The 20,120-nt window shown below is 46.0% G+C and overlaps 2 protein-coding genes across 2 annotated transcripts in view; one reads left to right on the top strand and one right to left on the bottom strand.

Annotated features, from left to right (window-relative positions):
* The window catches only part of LOC128749066 (forkhead box protein J3-like), a 53,977-nt gene extending 47,587 nt beyond the window's left edge, over nt 1–6,390 (bottom strand). The window contains exon 1 of the mRNA XM_053848256.1: nt 5,668–6,390. The gene's annotated coding sequence lies outside the window, so the exon portion shown is untranslated. The remainder of the gene's footprint in view (nt 1–5,667) is intronic.
* Nucleotides 6,391–9,291: 2,901 nt separating this feature from the next.
* rimkla (ribosomal modification protein rimK-like family member A) lies at nt 9,292–20,052 on the top strand. The gene is made up of 5 exons (XM_053848261.1): nt 9,292–9,890; nt 13,979–14,209; nt 16,402–16,488; nt 17,229–17,432; nt 18,280–20,052. The coding sequence occupies exons 1-5, from the start codon at nt 9,728–9,730 to the stop codon at nt 18,765–18,767; spliced, it is 1,173 nt and encodes a 390-aa protein (XP_053704236.1). The 5' UTR covers nt 9,292–9,727; the 3' UTR covers nt 18,768–20,052.
* Nucleotides 20,053–20,120: the final 68 nt, after the last annotated feature.

Raw genomic sequence — 20,120 nt, 5'->3', positions numbered from 1 at the left:
CAATATACCTCATTCTGAGCTGATACAGGCGCATAAACAAAAATGAACTCTGAAAGAGTCGTGTCATCCTGGTCCTCGCCTCTTTACTACAACACGTGTCAACAGACGATAGCACTTCCTGCGACAAATGAATGTTAATTACCCAATATTATTAGGTCATTCTAATAATCTCTCTTAAGGAATGAATTGATAAGTTCACACAACCCTTTGGTGATTAAAACCACCTGATATAATTGTAGCAGCAGGGTAATTACAGCGGCAGATTAGAAGGCTTCTGGCGGAGGCGAAGGAGCCGCTAATCTGTCTTCAAGCTAGTCGCCCCGTCACATCTGTGCTAACCGAAGTACTGCCGCCGCCCGACATCCGTCTGCGGCGCCGTGACAAGGCTCAGACGCGGCATTAACATGCGCCTGGGAAGATGCCATCACCAGTGGCCGGCGCTAAGCGCGCATGTTCACACCTGCATTAAAATGAGTCTCCACGTGCGTCTCCAGTGAACACTTGTGATGCGATCTCACTTCACCACTCTATATGCAAATACACTCATGCATCAATTCTGCCGGTTTTTAACAAGCAGCAGGCTGCAGTGCCCTTCATGTGCTCCGGCAGATAGAAATTAAGAGACATGCGGCATCACAGTCAAGACCCTGAGTGTACAGGAGAAATGACAAAACAGGAAGTTTGGGATTCAAGAGTCAAGGGGGACTCAATGCTTGCATCAACATGTGCTGTAAAAGTTAAACCAGACTTAAAAAATAACTTTAGTAACTTATCTAAAAACCACTCTCGCAGTAAGATCATAAACATATGCCTTCATTTATATGAATGTATACAAACTGACAGCTGACTAACCTTTGCTTCTTCAGAGCTTCAGTCTTACCAAACATGGCGAACCCACACTCCTTTTCCTCCGTCCGTTCATTCCTGCATTATCACTTCCATGCCACAGCGAATGAGCACCAGATGAAAGAGGATGTGTGTGGGATGTCCTCATGTGAGCTTTGTGTACATACATTCTTCACCGGCCTTCACTTGATTTGATTTCATCGAGTCCGATCAAAGAAGCGCTTCGCTCTAGTGGACGAGATGATAAAGCAGATGTTAAGAACGAGACTATCACAAAGAAAGAAGAGGAGAAGATCGAGGGGGCAGCTCATGCAGAGATGTTTGGAAACAAAGTTAGGGAGGCCAGATGGTTTGTGGAGAGGAGTGATGGACCTAGAACGCCGGGGTTAATATAGAGGACAACCAACATAGAGTGTCTTCACTCAGGTGGAGGGCTAGATCATGTGTCGCGCTGTTGAACACGTTTGCCATTGAGTTTGGTACCCACATTTATGATGGTGTTCCCCGAGTTAAACAAAATGCACTGAAGTTCTCCTTCTCTACATTCTCCTTCTATGCAACCCCTCCTCCTCCCATGGTGTAATATATGGAAGTTGGGAAAGTGGACTTGTGCGTCCTATACTGACGCAGAAGGCAGCAAAAGCAGGCTTTTAGCTAGGAGGGCGTCTGGGCGTCATGAAAAAATGGACGCCCGATTCTCCACCGTAGCTTAGCCACCAGATGCCAAGGCACAAGCACAAGAGAATCGGGCATGCGTTTTTTCATGTTTTGCAGATGCCCAGACACCCACCTAGCTAAAACCCTGTGCAAAAGAAATACAGAGGTTGGGGCAAGGTAAGGCATGGATTGGCGCTTCTTGCGTTTTAAATCTAACTACATGTCAGTTGCTATTTAAAGCCTCTCAAACGACCATGTGTTTTAGTCACAGTGACGTCTCTAAATTGCTCAGAAACCAAGGGGAATTTCCAGACATTCAAAGACAAAGCATGGACCATACTTCTCAGCAGCTCTGGGGTCTAAAAAAAAAAAAAACAAAAAAAAAAACAGCCAGAAACCTGAACCGCGATGCACCTCTGCAACTTCTCTCAACAGCGCGGAAGCCCTTCAACAGTTTCACTGGAAAAGGTTGACAAGCGCAATACCCTGCAGACGGGTGCTGCATGTCAAAAGGCAGTCAAAATATTTAAAAACTCAAGGTGCTCCATATGAAGAGCGGCGCCCGCCTAGTGTTTCCACAAATCCCACTCAATGCAACTTCCAAAAAGTCATTACCAAGACCCGTGTCTTTGCGCAGCATTTGATGACATTGAGGATAATTACCGCGACCTTTCCGCTGATAAAACACGAATCAGTAAAGCATCATGGAGGGGCCCCGACTCTTCACGTTCCATGCGATTCTGCGTCACATTTTTAATGAGGCATTTAGGGCTCTATGAGTGATCTACTGAGAGAGAGTCTACAATGGCAATCAGCAGCGAGTGCGGCAGCTGTTCAGCAATTAAAAAGCCAAATTACCCTCAATCAACACCATTTACAGGCGCAAGTAAATCTCAGAGCAAATAATGATGAAAGAAATCTGTTCAGACAGCTCTCATCTTGATAGGAATTAGAGAAAAGTCCAAATCAGAAGCAGGGTACTCTCCGATCCCCCCTCCCCGGTCTGTCACACGCATGCAAGCCTCTTTTCTTATCTGTGTTTTCACATGTCTCGCGTCTTGGCGGTGCAACGCTAATGATGGCCAAGGTCACCGTCTATGGTCAGGTAACGCTCTGTTCGCAGAGTGATGCACTCAAGGCAGCCTATGGAAGAGGATTCCTTTGTGATGAACGCACCGAGGGAGTCGGCTTCAAGGTTAAGATATATTTTCTGATTCGAAACTGGATGACGGCTAATGCACATGAGCTTCACTTTGAAGGCGCGTGGAGCAACGGAAGGGTGCTCAGGTGATGAAGTGCTGGACTGATCCATCCCCCAAAGTTGGGGGATAGCGATCACCGACACCGATCACAAGGATTGACTATGAATTTATAATCAAAATGACAAGACCTTTTGTGAAAAAAATGAACCATAAAATCATTTAAATTCAGGCATGTTTTATATACCTCTTCAAGGAGGCAAATAATAGAAAAACCTTGCAGCATGCAGCAACTATTATGTCAAAAGGACAAGTGAAAAACATTTAATTCGATGTGAGACGTCGCACTTTGGTGAATCCCTCGAGACTTTACTATGTCCGTGAAATATTTACATACTGGTCGCTTGTAGCGGGACTCCAAGACAGAGAGCCTGTTTATGAAATTTTCTACTCCTGACGTTTTCAAATGTTTCAGATTAAGGTGGCTAACAAAACAGGGACGAATTTTTGGACAATTAGTGTTCCGAATGTCATGCTCGGACCAGCGGGTGTTGTTAAGCTTCAGCTGCGCTAACAGCCTGCTGCTGAGGAACCAGCCGTCTCACTTTCATGAGCCTGGAAAACTCTCCGTGCAATGTCAAGTGCTGGCGCTTAAAATGGCGTGTTTAACTTGAAGGTGCTTCCCTGCGCAGCATTTTGCCGTGCATGTGCTGCAGGATGCAAACTTTACTTGACAGATTGAAAGAAGCTCAGCAGCAGACATGCTGCTGCCGAGTGAGCAGCCAGTGAGGAGGAGCGGACGCGTCACAACCAGCGGGGCTTCATGAGAACGCTGGCTGTCACATGTGATCGGTTGCTGTGATCGGCAATAACAGGTAGTGATCGACTGAAATCGGCCGATCATGATCGGTGACCGGTTGATCAGAGCATCCCTCCTTGGGAGGGATAAATGGCTGCGTGTATAAATGGTTGGAGGACACCATCGTGCCCCTGCTGACACCAAGTGCTTGATGTGAATGGTACTGACCACTGCACAATGACAAGCATCATACATTTTTCAATAAAATGGAAGCACTCCCTGTTGACTGGGAGATTTACATGCCTTCACACCAAAAGATGACAATTCAAAGCATGTTGAGAGACTCACAACTACAGTACGTGTGAAGACTATCAGCTCTTCTGAAGTGACTCGTCTTGTTTGTGACATAGGTCTAGAGGAAATGTCGCTCTAATTCCTGGGGAAGCTAAAGAGCTGAGCCCAAAGGAAACTGACGCCCTGCCTCTCCGCATGGAGAGGAGCAGGAGGGTCTGGCAGAGATCACATCCACACGTCATCCCAGGAAGAGGAGGAGAGGGAGGTCTGGGCCTCTTTGCTATGACTACTACCCCTGCGACCTGGCCTCGAATAAGTGGAAGCAAATGAATGGATTTAATCATTTGCATAATTAATGAATCTGGTGGGGAGAAAGTCATTCGTACTTAATATGTAATTTGACCTCTCATTCACAGCTCCAGCAGATTTCAAAACGGTCACTGCAGACACTGATGCATTTGCTGTGGCAAGTGACCGACTCCAGCGCGTGCAAACTGGTGAGACGCTTGGCCAAGGCTTTGAACTAAACCACTCGACGTTAAACGCAGCAGCAGCTGATTGTTATTTTGTACCATCCTGCATATTTCTTTGCTCCTGCAATCGCTCACATTTTCTTGTTTAAACAAGTCAACCGTGTGTTATTGTAGCAACCAATGCGGGCATTAAACCACTCGTGATTTTTGATTCTTTAGTTGCTGCTGGCTGTAAAATAGCAGTGAAATTCCAGCCCAGAGGCCACAGTTGGCCTTCTGACTCACAAACTCAGACCTTGTGTAAAATTACAAGTGAAATATTCCATTTTGTTTTTTATCAACTTTTCATGTTTATGATTCTCTCTTAGTCTGTTCAGTATCAAGTCAGTGCAGTATTTTGGTCACTAAGTTAAATGAACATTTTCCCCTTAATGCACTGGAGTGAATGTGACTAGACTGCAAAATCTCTCAATAAAAGAGAACAAATGTGATTTTGTTCAAAATAATGTTGAAAAACTACAGTACAATTATATAGTAATAAATAACCAGAAACTGATGGACCCAGAGATCAACACCAGCCAACAGATTCCCTTCACCCCTCAAGGAGTCTTGACTTCAGTCGTCCACAAAGAGGAGACGCATATTCACTTATTTCCGACCCAATATTTTCTCTCTCATTGAACCACAATCCTAATCTAAAATAACCTAAAACTGATCAAACAGGAAGCATCACCTGAATGACCTGACAGAGAACCTCCTGACCTCATTCAGCCCACAGTATAGTGGCAACAGTCTTCCTAAATGCTTGGATTATCCTGGCTACCAGGTGGCTAAAGAAGGGGGAGACCCTGGATGGGAGGCCAATCCTTCTCAAGGCATGCAGACAACCACTAACACAATTAGTTCACAGGTAGTTATAAAGCTACTTGACATAGTTTGTGACAGTAGGCGGTTTATTTACATGAAAATGAAAAGTGACTAAAATGAATTCCATGATATATTGCAAACTTCACATAACTACTCTGAGTTTGTTCAGAGTCACATTCTGATAATTTTATTCTTTATTTCTGTAAAGAAATTATGGCATTTTAAGTACATATTGTGTTTTTTTTTCTTTCTTATAAAGCCCAAATATATTAGAAATGATTATTTTGAGATGCCTCAAGTTAGCCCAGTTTTTTAAAAAGAATTAAATGCAGAATATTATTGGTTAAGAGGCAGTCTTGAAAGCTAACTTTTCACCGTGAAGACAGATACTCCACAGCTGTTGTACGGCGCAGTGACAGTGACAGCAGAGCAGCGTAGTTCAACAGCTGGATTCGCTTTTGCAGTCAAATTTCAAATGCCCCGACACAGCGGTTGAATTTAAAGAACGGCTGGTGAAAGAGAGGCTACTCACCGACGAGGATGACCATGAACCGGGGTGAATGTTTTGTCTGCACGCTGCCTCCGGAGCTCGAGACGTTCGTCCCCGCACTTGAGACAAAAAGCTCCAGCGGTGCGTGTCGTCACTGTCAGCCGACGGGTCGTGCTCGCCGCTCCGCCAGCCTCTCGCCGACCTCCTCCGCGGTCAGTCGCATGTCATGACGGGGACGACTAGAGCCAGCGTCCGCGCTCAAGAACCGAGAGGTTCCGCCGGCTCCGTCAGCTCGCTCGCCTGCTAAAGCACCGGAACTACTTGCAGCCGGAGCACGGGGGAGATAAATCCGTGCACCACAATAGAAACATGAAATTACGATCAACTAGTCCCAGATTTGACTCCCGGCGCCCATCTCGCTCACCTTTCACCCTGAAATAGGTCAGAGAGATTCAAATCTCAATGCATTTCTGAAATTACTTTCAATAAACGTGATGAGCAAAGACGCTGCAGCAAGACGGTTGTCGGTTCGAATCCATCTGGAGGCAACTCTGTTATGCTCTCCCGGCGAAGGGGTGGGTTTCCTCCCACAGTCCTAAGTCAGGCGCAGTGGTGTCTCTGAATTGGTATGTGTGCGTGGCTGTCCAGGGTGTCCCCAACCTCTCACCCCTTACACTCCAATACAATAGACAATGAATGAATGAATGAAACCTATATCTTGTGTAGCATAAGGATAGTCACAAAACATCTCATTCCTTCGAGGAAGAGTGAAAACTGCTTTGTTCTCTTCGTGACAGCGAAGGATGAAGTGTGCATGAGAGGTCCAATCATTAGTTCCTGATGGTAGCTTCCATGGACAGGGCTTTCTGTGACCCAACAAACACGGTTCTGGTTCAGAAAACACTGGATTCTCTTTCCCCAGGTGTGATAATTAAGCCAGCCTGAACTGGGGGGCAGTGAAATGTGACATTTATGAGCCACACTGAAGTAACCTAGTCTTTTCACATAGCCAGGATTCGCCCCGCCAGAGCCATGGAGTCATGAGAGTTCTCTGTTGACCACTCATCACCCCTCAACCACCAACAATCCACTCATCACTAACCATAAGACCTGGTGTGACTATTGTAATAGCGTGATCATTAGGTCATATAACAGTGGTTCTCAACTGCTGGGTGGGGAACAAGAGGTGGGTCAGGAAGCTGCCGTCAGTGGGACTATTATTTTATAACACTGACTATTAAACTGCAAGACCAGCCAAATATCAGCTCAAATTTCCAGAAGTTAGAGGTCATATTAAGACGATCAGAACTTCATACAGACAGACAGACAGACAGACAGACAGACAGACAGACAGACAGACAGACAGACAGACAGACAGATAGATAGATAGATAGATAGATAGATAGATAGATAGATAGATTTAGCATTTTGAGACATAACATTTCTGTGCACAATATAAAATATGGAGCTTTCGTGCCTGTATTCCCAAACACATTCCAGTTCCAAAAGGCCCTCCCTCTAATAGCGGAACATCAATTATTCTTAATTAACAAAATGCTTTTAATGACAAATGACTCTTTTATCCAAAATACTTTTAGGGGATTCTTTTGCTTGACGCAATTAAAATGCGTTTTTGACCAAAAAATATGAAAAAAATGAAAGCAAATCACTGGTAATATGATTCAATTACAAATACGCTGTTCTGATGGATAAAGAAGCTTTGGTCGGGGAATTAGAGGAGTGAATGAATGCTAAATCATTTTACTTTTCGAGTGAATTCTACAAAAAAATACATTAAGTTTGTCACGAAATGAACCTTAGTAGCAACTGTTTAAGTCAAGTGACATCTCGTGGTAAGTGGCAAGTCTGTTTCCATCCAGTTATTAACAGTGATCATTTAAAATGGCAGTTGCAACAGAATCATCTAAGATCTTAAAGGAGACCAAAACCTCTCAGAGGTAATGACTGCAAATCAATTGAATACTGAAAGACGTGAGCTCCTATGCAGCTCATTCATCTGCCAGGAACTTGGAGGAGCGCCACCGTTTGGTGATGAGTTACACCCTGCTCAGTGTTTATTGACACAGAACAGTTGCTATGATGGATAAACACAGATGTTTTAGAAGAACGTGTGCTACTAATACATCCAGAACCACAATGTCGATGAAAGGGGATACAGTAACGCAGGGGAGCCCTTCAAAGTACATGACTTTTCACGAGTCTTTTAAACGTCCACACAACTTAATGCACTGAAATTCAAGTGTTTTTTCCGACGTATTATAATAAGATGCTGCCCCCTAACGGTTAAGATGTGTGTAACACTAAATTCCATGAAATAGTGAGGGTCACTATTTCACCACTAAAAAGTTCTCTTTAAAAAGACAATATTTTAAAGTTAATTTTGCCGCATATTCTGCATTTATTCATAAAGTAAACTGATATTCGTGTCATCTTAATATATTAGATATAGTATATCTAATTTAAAACCATCTGACCCTTCATCAATTCACTTGGACTGTGTTTGCATTGGTGGAAGTGTGTTTAATTTGTCGACAATTTAATCAAATTAAATGTAATGTTTCATTCAAAGAGAAAAAAAAGGAATGTGTAAAAATGATGACCTATTTCCTTACCGACCACTAGAGGGCACTGCTGCCCGAGGCAGTGCAGCGAACACCGGACTGGATTTTGGAACAAGTTAAAGTTTCCAGTGCACTTGGATCTATGTGGAGTATCATTCAGATTTTCCACTTCTGGTTGCGGGTCTGGCGACACAACCATGCAACAGCGCTGTGTTTGTTTCAACATGGGACATTTGAATTTATAAACCTGTAATCTTGTAACCTTTAACGTGTGTACGCAGCAGGCGTCACTCTGGAGGGTGTGACGTGCTAAATCAGCGGATAGAAATAAACAATGGAGGGAATACATGTATTAATCATAGCACTATGATCCAACAAAGACTCAAACGAGATACATTCTATAATCATCATATCATATTACACGAAAAACAGTGCATAGAATGTGTAATAACTGCATCAATATGACGGATATTCGTGAAACCATCATTTGCCACCGTTTTATATTAAGTCCGTGCTCTCGATTAAATCTCTGAACAAACAAAAAAGGGTCCAAACTAGCTTCTAAATACAATAAAATGACCGCAAATTATATATTATTTTTTGTCACATCTCATATATATATATATATATATATATATATATATATATATATATATATATATATATATATATATATATATATATATATATATATATATATATATAGGAGGGGGCAACAACTACAAAGTGATGACGATGGCGAACCGTCGTCTCGCGGACTGTCGGGTCATCGTGTCTGACTTCGTGACGTCGTCCGCTCTGACACGGCTAAAAGCTCGGCCAGATCGCCGAACCATCCTCCGTCTGGTCTGAACCGGTTCGGAAAGTGCGCGGGCTCGTGCACACTGCAGACAGCGCGCGCTCATTGCCGCCATGCTCCCGCCCCTAAACACGATCCCTCCGCCCTCATTGGCTGCCACCGACAGCCCCCGCCCATTCCTGAGGGCAGCGACGTCGGCTCCGAGCTGTGATTGGCCACTCGCCTCATATTTTGGAACCGGGTCCCGACTGCGCAGGCGTACACGCACAAGAGTGGAGTTGTAAACGAAGCGCGTGGGTGTGCACTGTTAAAAAAAAAAATCGCGTGCACATTTTCAGCACCAACACCGCGTGGATAGCAGCAAACAGCGCAGTTCCTCTCACGAATACCAGCCGAACTGGACCTGATACGCTTGTAATTCTGTTGGAATCGCGGGACTCCGGCTGAGCTTTGTTCGCTCCATCCCAACTCAGCGTCAACAGTCGGCTAACTCCACCTCTGGGTGTAAATGGCTGCAAATGAGGGGAAACAAAGGTAGTAGCGATCACTCGTCCTAGCCGGTTCGGTGGAGACAGCAGCGCCTCCCAGTCTCCTCGCCGCCAGAAGCCGCGGAGGGTCTCCATTGTGTGAGCATCTCCGCTATTTTCCGGATCCCGCGCGGCTGCCGCCCCCCCGACCCACCCCCATCCGCTGCCTCTGCTTCCACCCGCTGTCGGCCACGATGTGTTCCCGGGTTTGGTTCGTGACTGACCGGCGTATCAGCCAGGAGTACCCCCAAGTTCAGATCCTGCGGGCCCTGAAGGAGCGATGCGCCGACGAGGATGTGGAATTCCGCTCCCTTCTCATGGATCAAATCGTGCTGACGATCAGCCAGGGGCAACTCGGCAAGTAAACCGTTCTGAGACGGCCGCGTCATTGTTGATCGCGGTGGTGAGAATTTGAATGTTCCGCGGGGGCTCTCTATTGTGTGGGGCGGGGGGAGAGAGAGACGGGGAAAGGGTCAGTGTGCTGGCAAGGAAGCCAAGTGTAAGCAAACGCATGACCGCCTAACCCACTTTCCAGACTGCCTGTGGAGTTCCACAGCACAAGTTACAAACGCGATGGTGACACAATAGAATCGGGAATAACAGCGCATTGCACGGCGTCATAAAGTAGTTAGACCGCTACATTCTCGCATATGCTTAGGAGCACAGACTAGAATGGAGGGTCGCCTCAGGTGTCTGGATGAGGAGGGAGGTCAGGGGTGCTGCCCTGCTTCCATGGTTTGACAAGTTGAGCTGGGAAAACAAGTCAGATGTCACAAGAAGTGGAGTGTTTGTAGGCTTCAAGTTTTGTTTTCCTATTCACTCCTGCACTCCCCTTGCATGTTTACACCTGCGCATGCTTCAAACATTATGTTTAAGTTTGGCTTTGTCTGAGAAGCAGAAAGGTGCTACATAAATGAAGCTGTACTATCACTATTATTATTATTATTTAACTGGACTGGTTTTGAATGAAGCATATTATCATGAGAAGTCAAATTTGCACAACAATCATGTGTGACTTGTATGACAGTAAATTTAACCAAACCTACTTGAGTGGCACATCAGTCATTTACTTTATTCTCTACGCATCACAAAGGCTTGTTTTGTGTTTTTGCCACAGCCTCCCGAGCTAATGAAGCCATATTTCATTTAGGACAGAGGGGTCATTTCGCAGCTCAGACTCAGGAGTCCTTCATGGAGAGATGACAAATGTCCGAGCGCTTCACGAACAGTCGCACTTCGAATTTGCTAGGAGCGTGTGAAGTGTTTGTGTCACCAGATGAGAAGCGTGTTGTTCCCAATTAACGTGTCGGTGCCGGTGTGCACCTCAGCAAGTTCTCATCTTGAATGTTCCTGGAGTGGAGGGGGAAACAGGTTAAGTGGCGCCGGCCTTGACCCGCGGATGTTTCAGGTAAATAACTGTCTAGACGTGCGGCTCGGAAACTTGTCCACAACTGGAGCACGGGAGTCGCCGGTGTGACGTTTAATCCACGGTGGCCCTCAAGTCGGCCCGCGGCAAATATCTCCTGAGCTTTGGCTTGACTTTGCAGATTAACAGCCAGTGGACAGATTGGTCAGGCTTAGCCTCGGAAGCCTCGGAGTGGAAGGTCTTCAAGTGCAAACAGAACCTTCTATGTTGTGCTTTTGCTGGATAATAAATAGCCAGGTCTCCCTAGCTTCGACAAGAAAGTCAGAAAATCTCACTTGTGCACCATGTAAACAGTGTTCTGGAAGGTGCTGTATTCATGAATTCATCATGATGCATTCACTCCAAATGATGAAGCTCATCTCTTTACGCGTCCCTGGCTCAGGTTTGTCCCACTTATTTAGCTCAGAACCAGACTTGGTCATGACCCCAGCACTGATAACACCTTTACTGCCGGCCTCTCCCGAGGTCACTCAGTCTCTGGCCATCTTAATCTCAAGTTTTACACCGATGTCAACAGGTCTACTGGGTGTCCCCTGGAGTTCATGCACACAGCACACCAGCGCACACCAACAAGAGGGTCTCATGTCAGCTCGACTGTTGAGCAACGCCCCAGGCATTTCACATCCCCTGATTGGTACTGGAAGACGTTTAAAGACGGTCATAATTGATTAATACTACAAGTGGTTACACAATCGGTCATAAACTTTACTAGCTAACTGTTGAGTGTTTGAGCTGGTGCTCCCTCATCATCATCACCTCCGTCTTCAGTTTCAATGGGAAACACAGTACGTCTCTCAGTGTGGCTGCTGAGAACCGAAAGGCTCCAGTTGAACCAGTGAACTGTAGGCACTTGTTGGGGAAACAAAATTGTTGCTTCCTTTATGCTTATGCAAATGATGTCATGACAAACATGGACTGTGTTGAATAGAGAAGGATTGATTCATCGGCCTGCTTCGCTCGTGTGTATGGTTTCCATGGTGAAGAGATAAAAAACAAGCGGCGGATACTGTCCATCGCGAGTCCTCCGACACGCCCCACTGTAACACCAGACTCACAATCTGTGCGGTGCAGAGGGACCTTCAGCTCTCTGGTTCCTCCGTGGTAAGACAGTGGAGGAGGGAATCCATGGGATTCTTTTCATGCTCCTGTTCCGCCACATCCTTTTGTCCACTGCATTCCCTGACCTTTACCGTCTGAAGTCTTCCCCCTCGTTGTTGTCTGAGCGCATCAGTCGCTTTTGGTATTACAGATGGAGCGTTAGGTGACCTCCGCTGACTGGCTGTCACTGCTGTTCGTCTGCACTGTCTGAGGAGAGGCGGAGATTTGGGCTGTAGCGGAGCAAGAACTCCTCTTGTGTCACTTGGTAACGGGAAGATGCCGCAGAGGCATGGTGTGGGCTGCAGCTTGTGTGCTACATTTCAGGTACATGTGAGACTTTTGGGGCTGGACGGTACGGGGGGAATTAAAATACATAGCGACCCGTCATGTCATTCTCGATCACACAGTGTTCATTGTTGTTTATCACTGTGCTGGATTTTGGATTCAATAGGGATCTGTTTTTAATTTGTATTTTCTTTAGTATACTGTATACTAGAATCCACATGTTGATTATACATATTTTTTATTCTAATTTTAAATATTCTAATAAATAATGTGTATATTATTACTACTATTAACAATTACTTTTCATCCTCATGTTTGCAATAGTTCGGCAATAGTCACATTTTTATTTGGAAGATAAATAAATCTATTTATTTGTCTCGTAATAATTGTTAAACAGTTTATTTTTATATTATTATTTTATATTTTGGACACAATTCTACATGAGCAAAACTAATTTCCTTTTGTTATATTTCATAAATATTTTTAAATTACATTTATTTCATGTTTAGATAATTTAACCTAGGCTTCATCTTCATCGATATTTATTATCTATTTTCTGAAATCCTAATTTGTGGCGCAGTCGCCCACTCTCCCTGCACCGGACAGACCTCACCCACATCGAGTTCTGTCATCACCCAATCTGTTCCCTGTGGCTCCTCTTCTCCTCCATGGTGACAAAGTAACACCAGCCACCAGAAAAGCTGCAATATCTTTGGCTACGGCTGCTGAGTTTGCCATCTGTTCCACGTTTAACTTGCTTTGTGCTTCGCTGCTAATAAAGGCTAGCGACGGCTAACACGTCTGATCCACCTGATCCAGATAGGTTACGCTGACCAGTCGCCTCCTGCCGTTTGCTCACTCGCTATTTGCATACCCAACATTTGCATAATAAGATTCAGGCCCGAGCCATTAAAGCCAAGGTCAATTTGACTCCCATTATAACGACAATCTCATGAATTCCATACAAAAGCTGAATGAATCATCAGCTCACTTTGTGTCCAGACTGATCCTCTTTCACAGCAAAAGCAAAGGAGTTTATATAACACGCTGGTGCTGCTTTGTCCGTACAGCCACTATTTTAAAGAGCTATGAAGTTTACGCCGCTGCAACAATAGACGCTGACACTCACTGCTACTCGGGCTATCCTCTACCATAAATTAGCCGAGTCAACGTTTCCATTTTTGGAGGCGGTTGCTTATTTCGGAGCCTTAAACCCTGCAATTCAGCGTGATGAATACAGCAGCCGCGTCCACAAACAAGTCAGCTAATTCATCTTTTCCAGCCCACGATTTCCAACTACGAGCTTTCCAGCCACTTTCTATGACATTACTAATGAGAGCTATAAAGAGGGACTTCAAACGTGGCAAGCAGGAAGGACGAGCCAGATGTTGGCCTGGGTCTGTGCCTCGCTGAGATCCAGAAGCAGTGAGTGATAAATGCCACGTCAGGCTCTGAAAACATCCTTGGTTCACCATTTCTCACGTGAAGAGTGTGATCATATGACAAAGGCAAACAGCAACCATCAAAACAAACTTGAAATCGCTCAAGTTTGTAAGAAATACCATTAAAAACTAACAATTCTGGGCCGAGTCTGTAACCTGAACAGGTTCTTATGGGTCTCTGTTTCCCTCTGCAGGGCTGCGGGTGGAGCAGGAATTGGTGACGTCGTATCCCCAGGTGGTGGTGGTGCGGGTGCCCACGCCCTGGGTGCAGTCCGACAGTGACATCACTGTGCTGCGCCACCTGGAGAAGATGGGCTGTCGCCTGATCAACCGACCACAGGCTATACTGAACTGCGTCAACAAGTTCTGGACCTTCCAGGAGCTGGCCGGCCACGGAGTTCCTCTACCGGACACCTTTTCATACGGTAAAAAAAAACATAATCCTAACCTCGATATGGTCCTAGACTGGCGTCCTGCATGCACCTCAGTTTTAAAGGAGTATCCTACGTCATATTAACTTTGGTTAGCAACCTGACTGAAATACCATCCCAACTGAATACGATAAAATGTCGACAAAATACAATTTGACAGCTCTGGGATTTTTGAAGATATAAAACACACGTACGAAAGACATGAAAATGAATGACGACAAACCAAGTTTTAAATAAGGGAGGGACCCAAAATTGCTCTTTGCTTTTCACAATAAAAGTCGCCAAGAGGATATGGGAAGTCGCCAGATTTAGCAACAATGCCGTCAACACGGATCAAAGTTTCCATCCAGCCAAAACTCTCTCAGTATCTCTCTCCAAAATGTAACGCTGCTACCGGCAAGCAAACGCTGCTGTTTGGAATTAGCCCCGGTTGTAGGGGGTTAGTCTAGCAGTCCAAGCAGGCTACACACTAATGGCAGCAGGTGAGTCCAGTCCCGCCAGTCTGAGGAAAATGACTTGTTTGGGAAGGCCAGAAACAATGTGAATGTGTCAATTTAATTTCTGGCGCTCTTTTGTTCTGTAGCTCACAGAAGACAGAAGTTTGAGGAGCCAGTTTAGTTCTCAAATATAACCAACCTGGAGGGGAAACAAGAGGACTGATCGAACCTTTATGAAGGTTTGAATGAAAGAAAGGTGAACACATTAACAGGAATCAAACCGGACTCTGTCTTGTGAATCACCCGGTCATGTGATCCTCTGGTCTCGGAGACGATAAGGAGACAAAAACTCTCTTGTTAACTTTTGCTCCCGTTGAACAAACTATTTGCCTTTTCTCATTCGCTCCCTTCTCTGCTGCTCATGACCGGCCCACGCTCAAGGCTGAAAGAACCTGGCAGATGTTCCGAGAGTTCGTCAAAATAAATCAGCAAATCGTAAAAAAAATAGTTCTCTCTTCAGGCTATAAGTCAGTGGTTTACCAACACTGTGCTCAGGAAGACAGGAAGTGTGAGGCTTCATTCTGCAGAACAACATCCACGCTGTTATTGTCATTTGTTGTGGTTGACTGAAGACAAAAGCAGTGGTTGGTAACCAGCACAACATTTTTCTCCTTTATCCCCAAAATAAGTGACAATGCCGTGCTGTGTGTGAGAGGGATGCAGACAGAGGACAGGGAGGGATCCAGAGAGGGAGAGCAGAGGGGGAGTGTTTGGCCTACATTCCACTGGTCTCTCTGCACAGTAGGTCTTGCGCTGCATGCAGAGCAGCACCAGAGCTTATGTAACCCACCCTCCCCTCCATTCCACCCCCCTCATGAGGATTTTTCAAAACACAAGATCCCACAGCCTATGACGTGGTGGGATCAACATTTTTTGTGGTCCCCCCCCCCTTGTTGCCTCCCTCTGGTGTTTTTTCCGCCTGTTGCTGAAAACACACGTGTAGAAATGTGACCCACTCATTCACATTTGCTCCCTCACTGGCTGCCAGACAAGAGCAGACCCACAAAGATGTGGAGGGAAGTGGGATTTTTTATCGGACTAAATATGATTATTCTTGGCTTCACGCCCAACAACCCAAACAATTAAAGGCTTGACTTTTAAATGAAATTGATGAAGGTGAACCGCAGACGGAAGGAGAAAGGAATGTGGGAACTGTGACGCGAAGGAAGGAAAACGGCAAGGAAAGGCAGGACACGTATTCAAAATGAACCGTTCAATTTCTAATTTGTCATCACCTGTTGGTTCAATTCGGAATTGCAGCAATATTAATACAAAATATTAACATAATGAAGGCAAGACAACCCAGCTCCACCCAACCCACATCATACGATATACTGACACACTGATGGTGGCGCCAAAACAGCAGCTCCTTTAAGAAGTGAATGCATGAAGACATCTGTGTTCGCACGTGACATATGGAGTGTATCCTCTCAACATTTGAGGCGCATCTGTTGCTCTGAGCTCCTGTCAAAGTCAGAAACGGTCATCTGTTTCACATTAATGCTCCCCTCACTGGCAGCTCCCATCCCATGATGTAGACGGAGGACAACAACAGCCTCGCTTTTTTTTAAAACTGGCTGCTGTTGCCATAGCGACAGGTTCCCTCTTCACGCAACGACAGCTGAAATTTGTGATCCACTCTCTCAAACATTCTTCAAACACTTAATGCCTCTCTGTTGTGCTTCCCAGGAGGACACGACAACTTCCGCAAGATGATCGACGAGGCGGAGCCGCTTGGATACCCGGTGGTGGTGAAGAACGCTCGTGGCCACAGAGGTGAGATCAGCAGCCAAATTCCAGGCTCTTAACAAGCTACGTTTAAATGAGCTTGACATACTTTAGAATACTGTGGAGGCCTTCCCAGAGGCAGAAGCCTTCACAGAACCAGGCGCACAACCAAGGACTGTTTTGAACGCGCTGCCCACACAGTTCTAAGCGTCTCTCTAGAATGGAGCGCTCCAAGACAAATCCTCTCAGGTGCATTCTTGTGTTCCCTTCATCTCATTTCCTGCTAGCAACCGCTAAGCTTAGCGGGATGAAGTTAAGTTATGTGTGAGACTCAGTATCTGCTGACTTGTTCATGGTTATTGACACTTGACTGGTTGGGTTATTGCTGGACCCTCCGTGGCATTGTTCAGGAAAGGAGCTGTTGGCCAACTTGACCCGCCAGTCCCGCCCACCTACTCCCATCCAACTATCTCATGAGCTCAAACATCTATGCTTTGTTTACGTATCTCAGATTGTTTCACTGCCATCACATGACACGATGTGCCCTAGACATGCAGCAGTCACTTCCCCGACTCTGGCCAAGGCTGACAACAAAGCCATGGAGCCAAGTGGTGCTCATTAAAAAGGCATGTTCTAGTGTGAGAAGAAATTCCTTGGCTGCTAAGGATGGATGGAGACGCAGGAACTGACATGGGACTTCTCAGCTCATATCTGTCAGCAAAACACCGGGAGGGATGTCAAACATTTGTAATGGATGCCTAACAGATCCCATTTTTTTTCCTCCCCAGGAAAAGCAGTCTTCTTGGCGCGGGACAAACACCACCTGACAGACTTGTGCCACTTGATCCGCCACGACACCCCCTATTTGTTTCAAGAGTACGTCAAGGAGTCGCACGGCCGCGACGTGCGGGTGGTCCTGGTGGGCGGACGTGTCATCGGATCCATGCTCCGCTGCTCTACTGACGGTCGGATGCAGAGCAACTGTTCCCTAGGTAGGCTCGAGCTTTGAACACACACTGCACAGTGAGCTACGCAGCTGGCATCAGGTCACTTGGCTCCTCTTCAGCACAAGTAGAGATTTATTATACCGAACTGATATGTAGCGAGATGCAATAAAAGCGCTCCTGATTTAAAAATAAATTATACTCTGTGAAGATCCAACAGTTGGATCTGGCGCAACTCTCCCATCTGCTCAATAACCCAGCGTTTAGGAACGCAGCCCAGTCGACAGGCCGAATCTGCCCCCAGAGACCCTGAGTGAAGCTGCGCTCAGCTGATCGGACGGATTTTCAGTGTCAGGACGCGAGCTTGGGTTCAGATGAGGCTGTAATGCAGGCTGACATATTTGGGGCATCTGCCATCAGGTCTGTCCTGAATTTACGTAACATTCCCCGCTGACACTAAGTAGATTTGATCTGACTGTAATTTTGTCATTTTATCATCACCATCCTCATGGGCATGAGGAGGAAGTGGGGACGCTGGTGTGAAACCATTCGGATTCACACCTCTTTAAATGGTCTTGCACAGATAAGCTCCTAGAATATCGGGCGTTGATCTGCGCCTGGAAAATATGTCTCGAAATCCACGACCGTTGAAGGTCAACCTCCTTTGTGTCTGTTGTTAGCACAAAGTGTGTTGCTCAAAAATGCAAACAAGGTTGCAGCTCACAGCAGAAACTTGAGATTCGCTGTCCGAGTCACTGTGGTTGTGAAAGAGTTGCGTCCTACGTCAGCGAATGTGGCATCTGTGTAGCTGAGGCTCCTCGTGAAATCTTAAATATGGAATTTCAGACCCACAACAAAGGGCTAGCTCATTATTCTGTCCTCCTGGTCTCTGTAGGTGGTGTAGGGATGATGTGCCCCCTGAGTGAACAGGGCAAGCAGCTAGCCACTGAGGTGTCGAACATCCTCGGCATGGACGTGTGCGGCATCGACCTCCTGCAGCTCAACGATGGCTCCTTCGTGGTCTGCGAGGCCAACGCCAACGTGGGCTTCATCGCTTTCGACCAGGCCTGCGGCATGGACGTGGCGGGCATCGTGGCCGACTACGCCCTCTCCCTGCTGCCCAGCCGCCTCACCCGCAAGATGTCGCTGCTCTCCGTGGTGTCCAGCACCAGCGAGACCAGCAGCGAGCCGGAGGTGTGCTCGGTGCCAACGGGCGGGGGGTCACTACCCGAAGCCGTCTGCAACATGAGCGTCGGCTCCACTTCCAGCGAGAGCGACCCGGAGCTGGCGGAGCCCTCCCAGGCCTTGGGCCCTGTCCTCCCTGACCCCGCTTACAACTTCAACACTCTTCTTGCCAATGAAATCAAGTTATTGACTGAGTGAGAACCTGACCATCCTGTCACAAACACACACACCCGTTCGCAACATACATTCCTCTAATGACACATATCGACCCCAAAACAGTGAGTGGAGACACACGTAGACACAGACATAGACGTCACCTGACTCCCTTCTGAGAAGATACAAAGATCTGTGGCTGCTCCCCTGACTCTCCTCTATGCACCCTCCGACCCAAACCTGGTTCTAACTGCAGCCATACATCTAACTGATGATGTATGTATGTGATTCAAAACGGTGATGAAATTATTCAATGTAGCAAATTGCTTTCAAAACAGGATAAAAAAATTCATTTGAAAAATGATTTGTCACACTGTGCACAAATTTCCCACTCACTGTGAACGCAGCAGTAGTGTGCCCAGTATTCGCATCAGGTCAGTCTCATGACCGTCTGGACGGAGAAAAAGTCAAGCACTTTATGCTAAAGAAACTACGCCATGTCCACACCTGCCAGCCGAATATACCTCAGAACTAAAACGGTTGCTGCCACCAGTGTAGAGTCGACACATATCAGCCCGGATCTTCGTTGTTTTGTCCCAGGAAATTCTCTGTGTCCGTTCCAGGAGCCGAAAAGGAAGTTTTGTACTTTGTGTTTTATAAGTTCTGGCCGTTTTTGTAAATATGTTAGCGGAATTAGCTTTAGAGTGTGCGAGCGCCCAGCGGCGGAGGAGCCATGGCAACCAGGGAGCCGTTCGAACAAACTTGTACAGAATCTAAAGGAAATGTTAAAACAAATTGGTGCTAACATTTTGGAGTCCGGTTCCACGCAGGTCTGGTTTGGATTGTAGATTTTATTGCTTTGACCTTTTCCTATTTTGTATTCAGACAAATCCTAACTCTTGTTGGCATGATGTACAGATACAAAATGGAAACTATATTTTTACAGTCTTTTTTTAATTGAATGTTACTTTTCTTAGAAGAAAAAGGCCAAAAATCCAGCAAGGTTTTGACTCACCCCCTCGTACTGAAATGGGGTGCTGCCTCTTTTTCATTCAGTTCCGATTAAAAGCACAAACACTTCCACTTTGCGAACACCTTTTTTTAGTTAGTAGAGTTGAACAAAACTCAGGGAAGCAGCCTGGATCTCCCCTCCTGAACGCCACAAAACACCACGACAGTACACCCCGACTCACACTAGAAACATTTACAGTATAAGATGACGTATCGGTCCTGTTTCACATTGTTCCTTGTTTTCCTAATTTATGGAGGGTTCTAAAGAAAAGAAGCTTGTGTGCACTAATGTTGTCTCAATAAAGTGAAACCGCTGTGACACTTGAATTCAGTTTTTTCTACGTGGGCGCCTGAGGTCAGGGGTTCAGATAACGTAGCTGGGAAAGA

Source organism: Synchiropus splendidus, chromosome 18 (genome assembly GCF_027744825.2).
Source record: "Synchiropus splendidus isolate RoL2022-P1 chromosome 18, RoL_Sspl_1.0, whole genome shotgun sequence".
NCBI lineage: Eukaryota > Metazoa > Chordata > Actinopteri > Syngnathiformes > Callionymidae > Synchiropus > Synchiropus splendidus.
This window is presented reverse-complemented; position numbering and strand designations above follow the sequence as displayed.

Coding starts and splice junctions, on each gene's coding strand:
- rimkla (XM_053848261.1), top strand. CDS start 9,728: ATGTGTTCCCGGGTTTGGTTCGTGACTGACCGGCGTATCAGCCAGGAG. Junction 14,210..16,401: donor ACCGGACACCTTTTCATACG/GTAAAAAAAAAC, acceptor TGTGCTTCCCAG/GAGGACACGACAACTTCCGC. Junction 16,489..17,228: donor GAACGCTCGTGGCCACAGAG/GTGAGATCAGCA, acceptor TTTCCTCCCCAG/GAAAAGCAGTCTTCTTGGCG.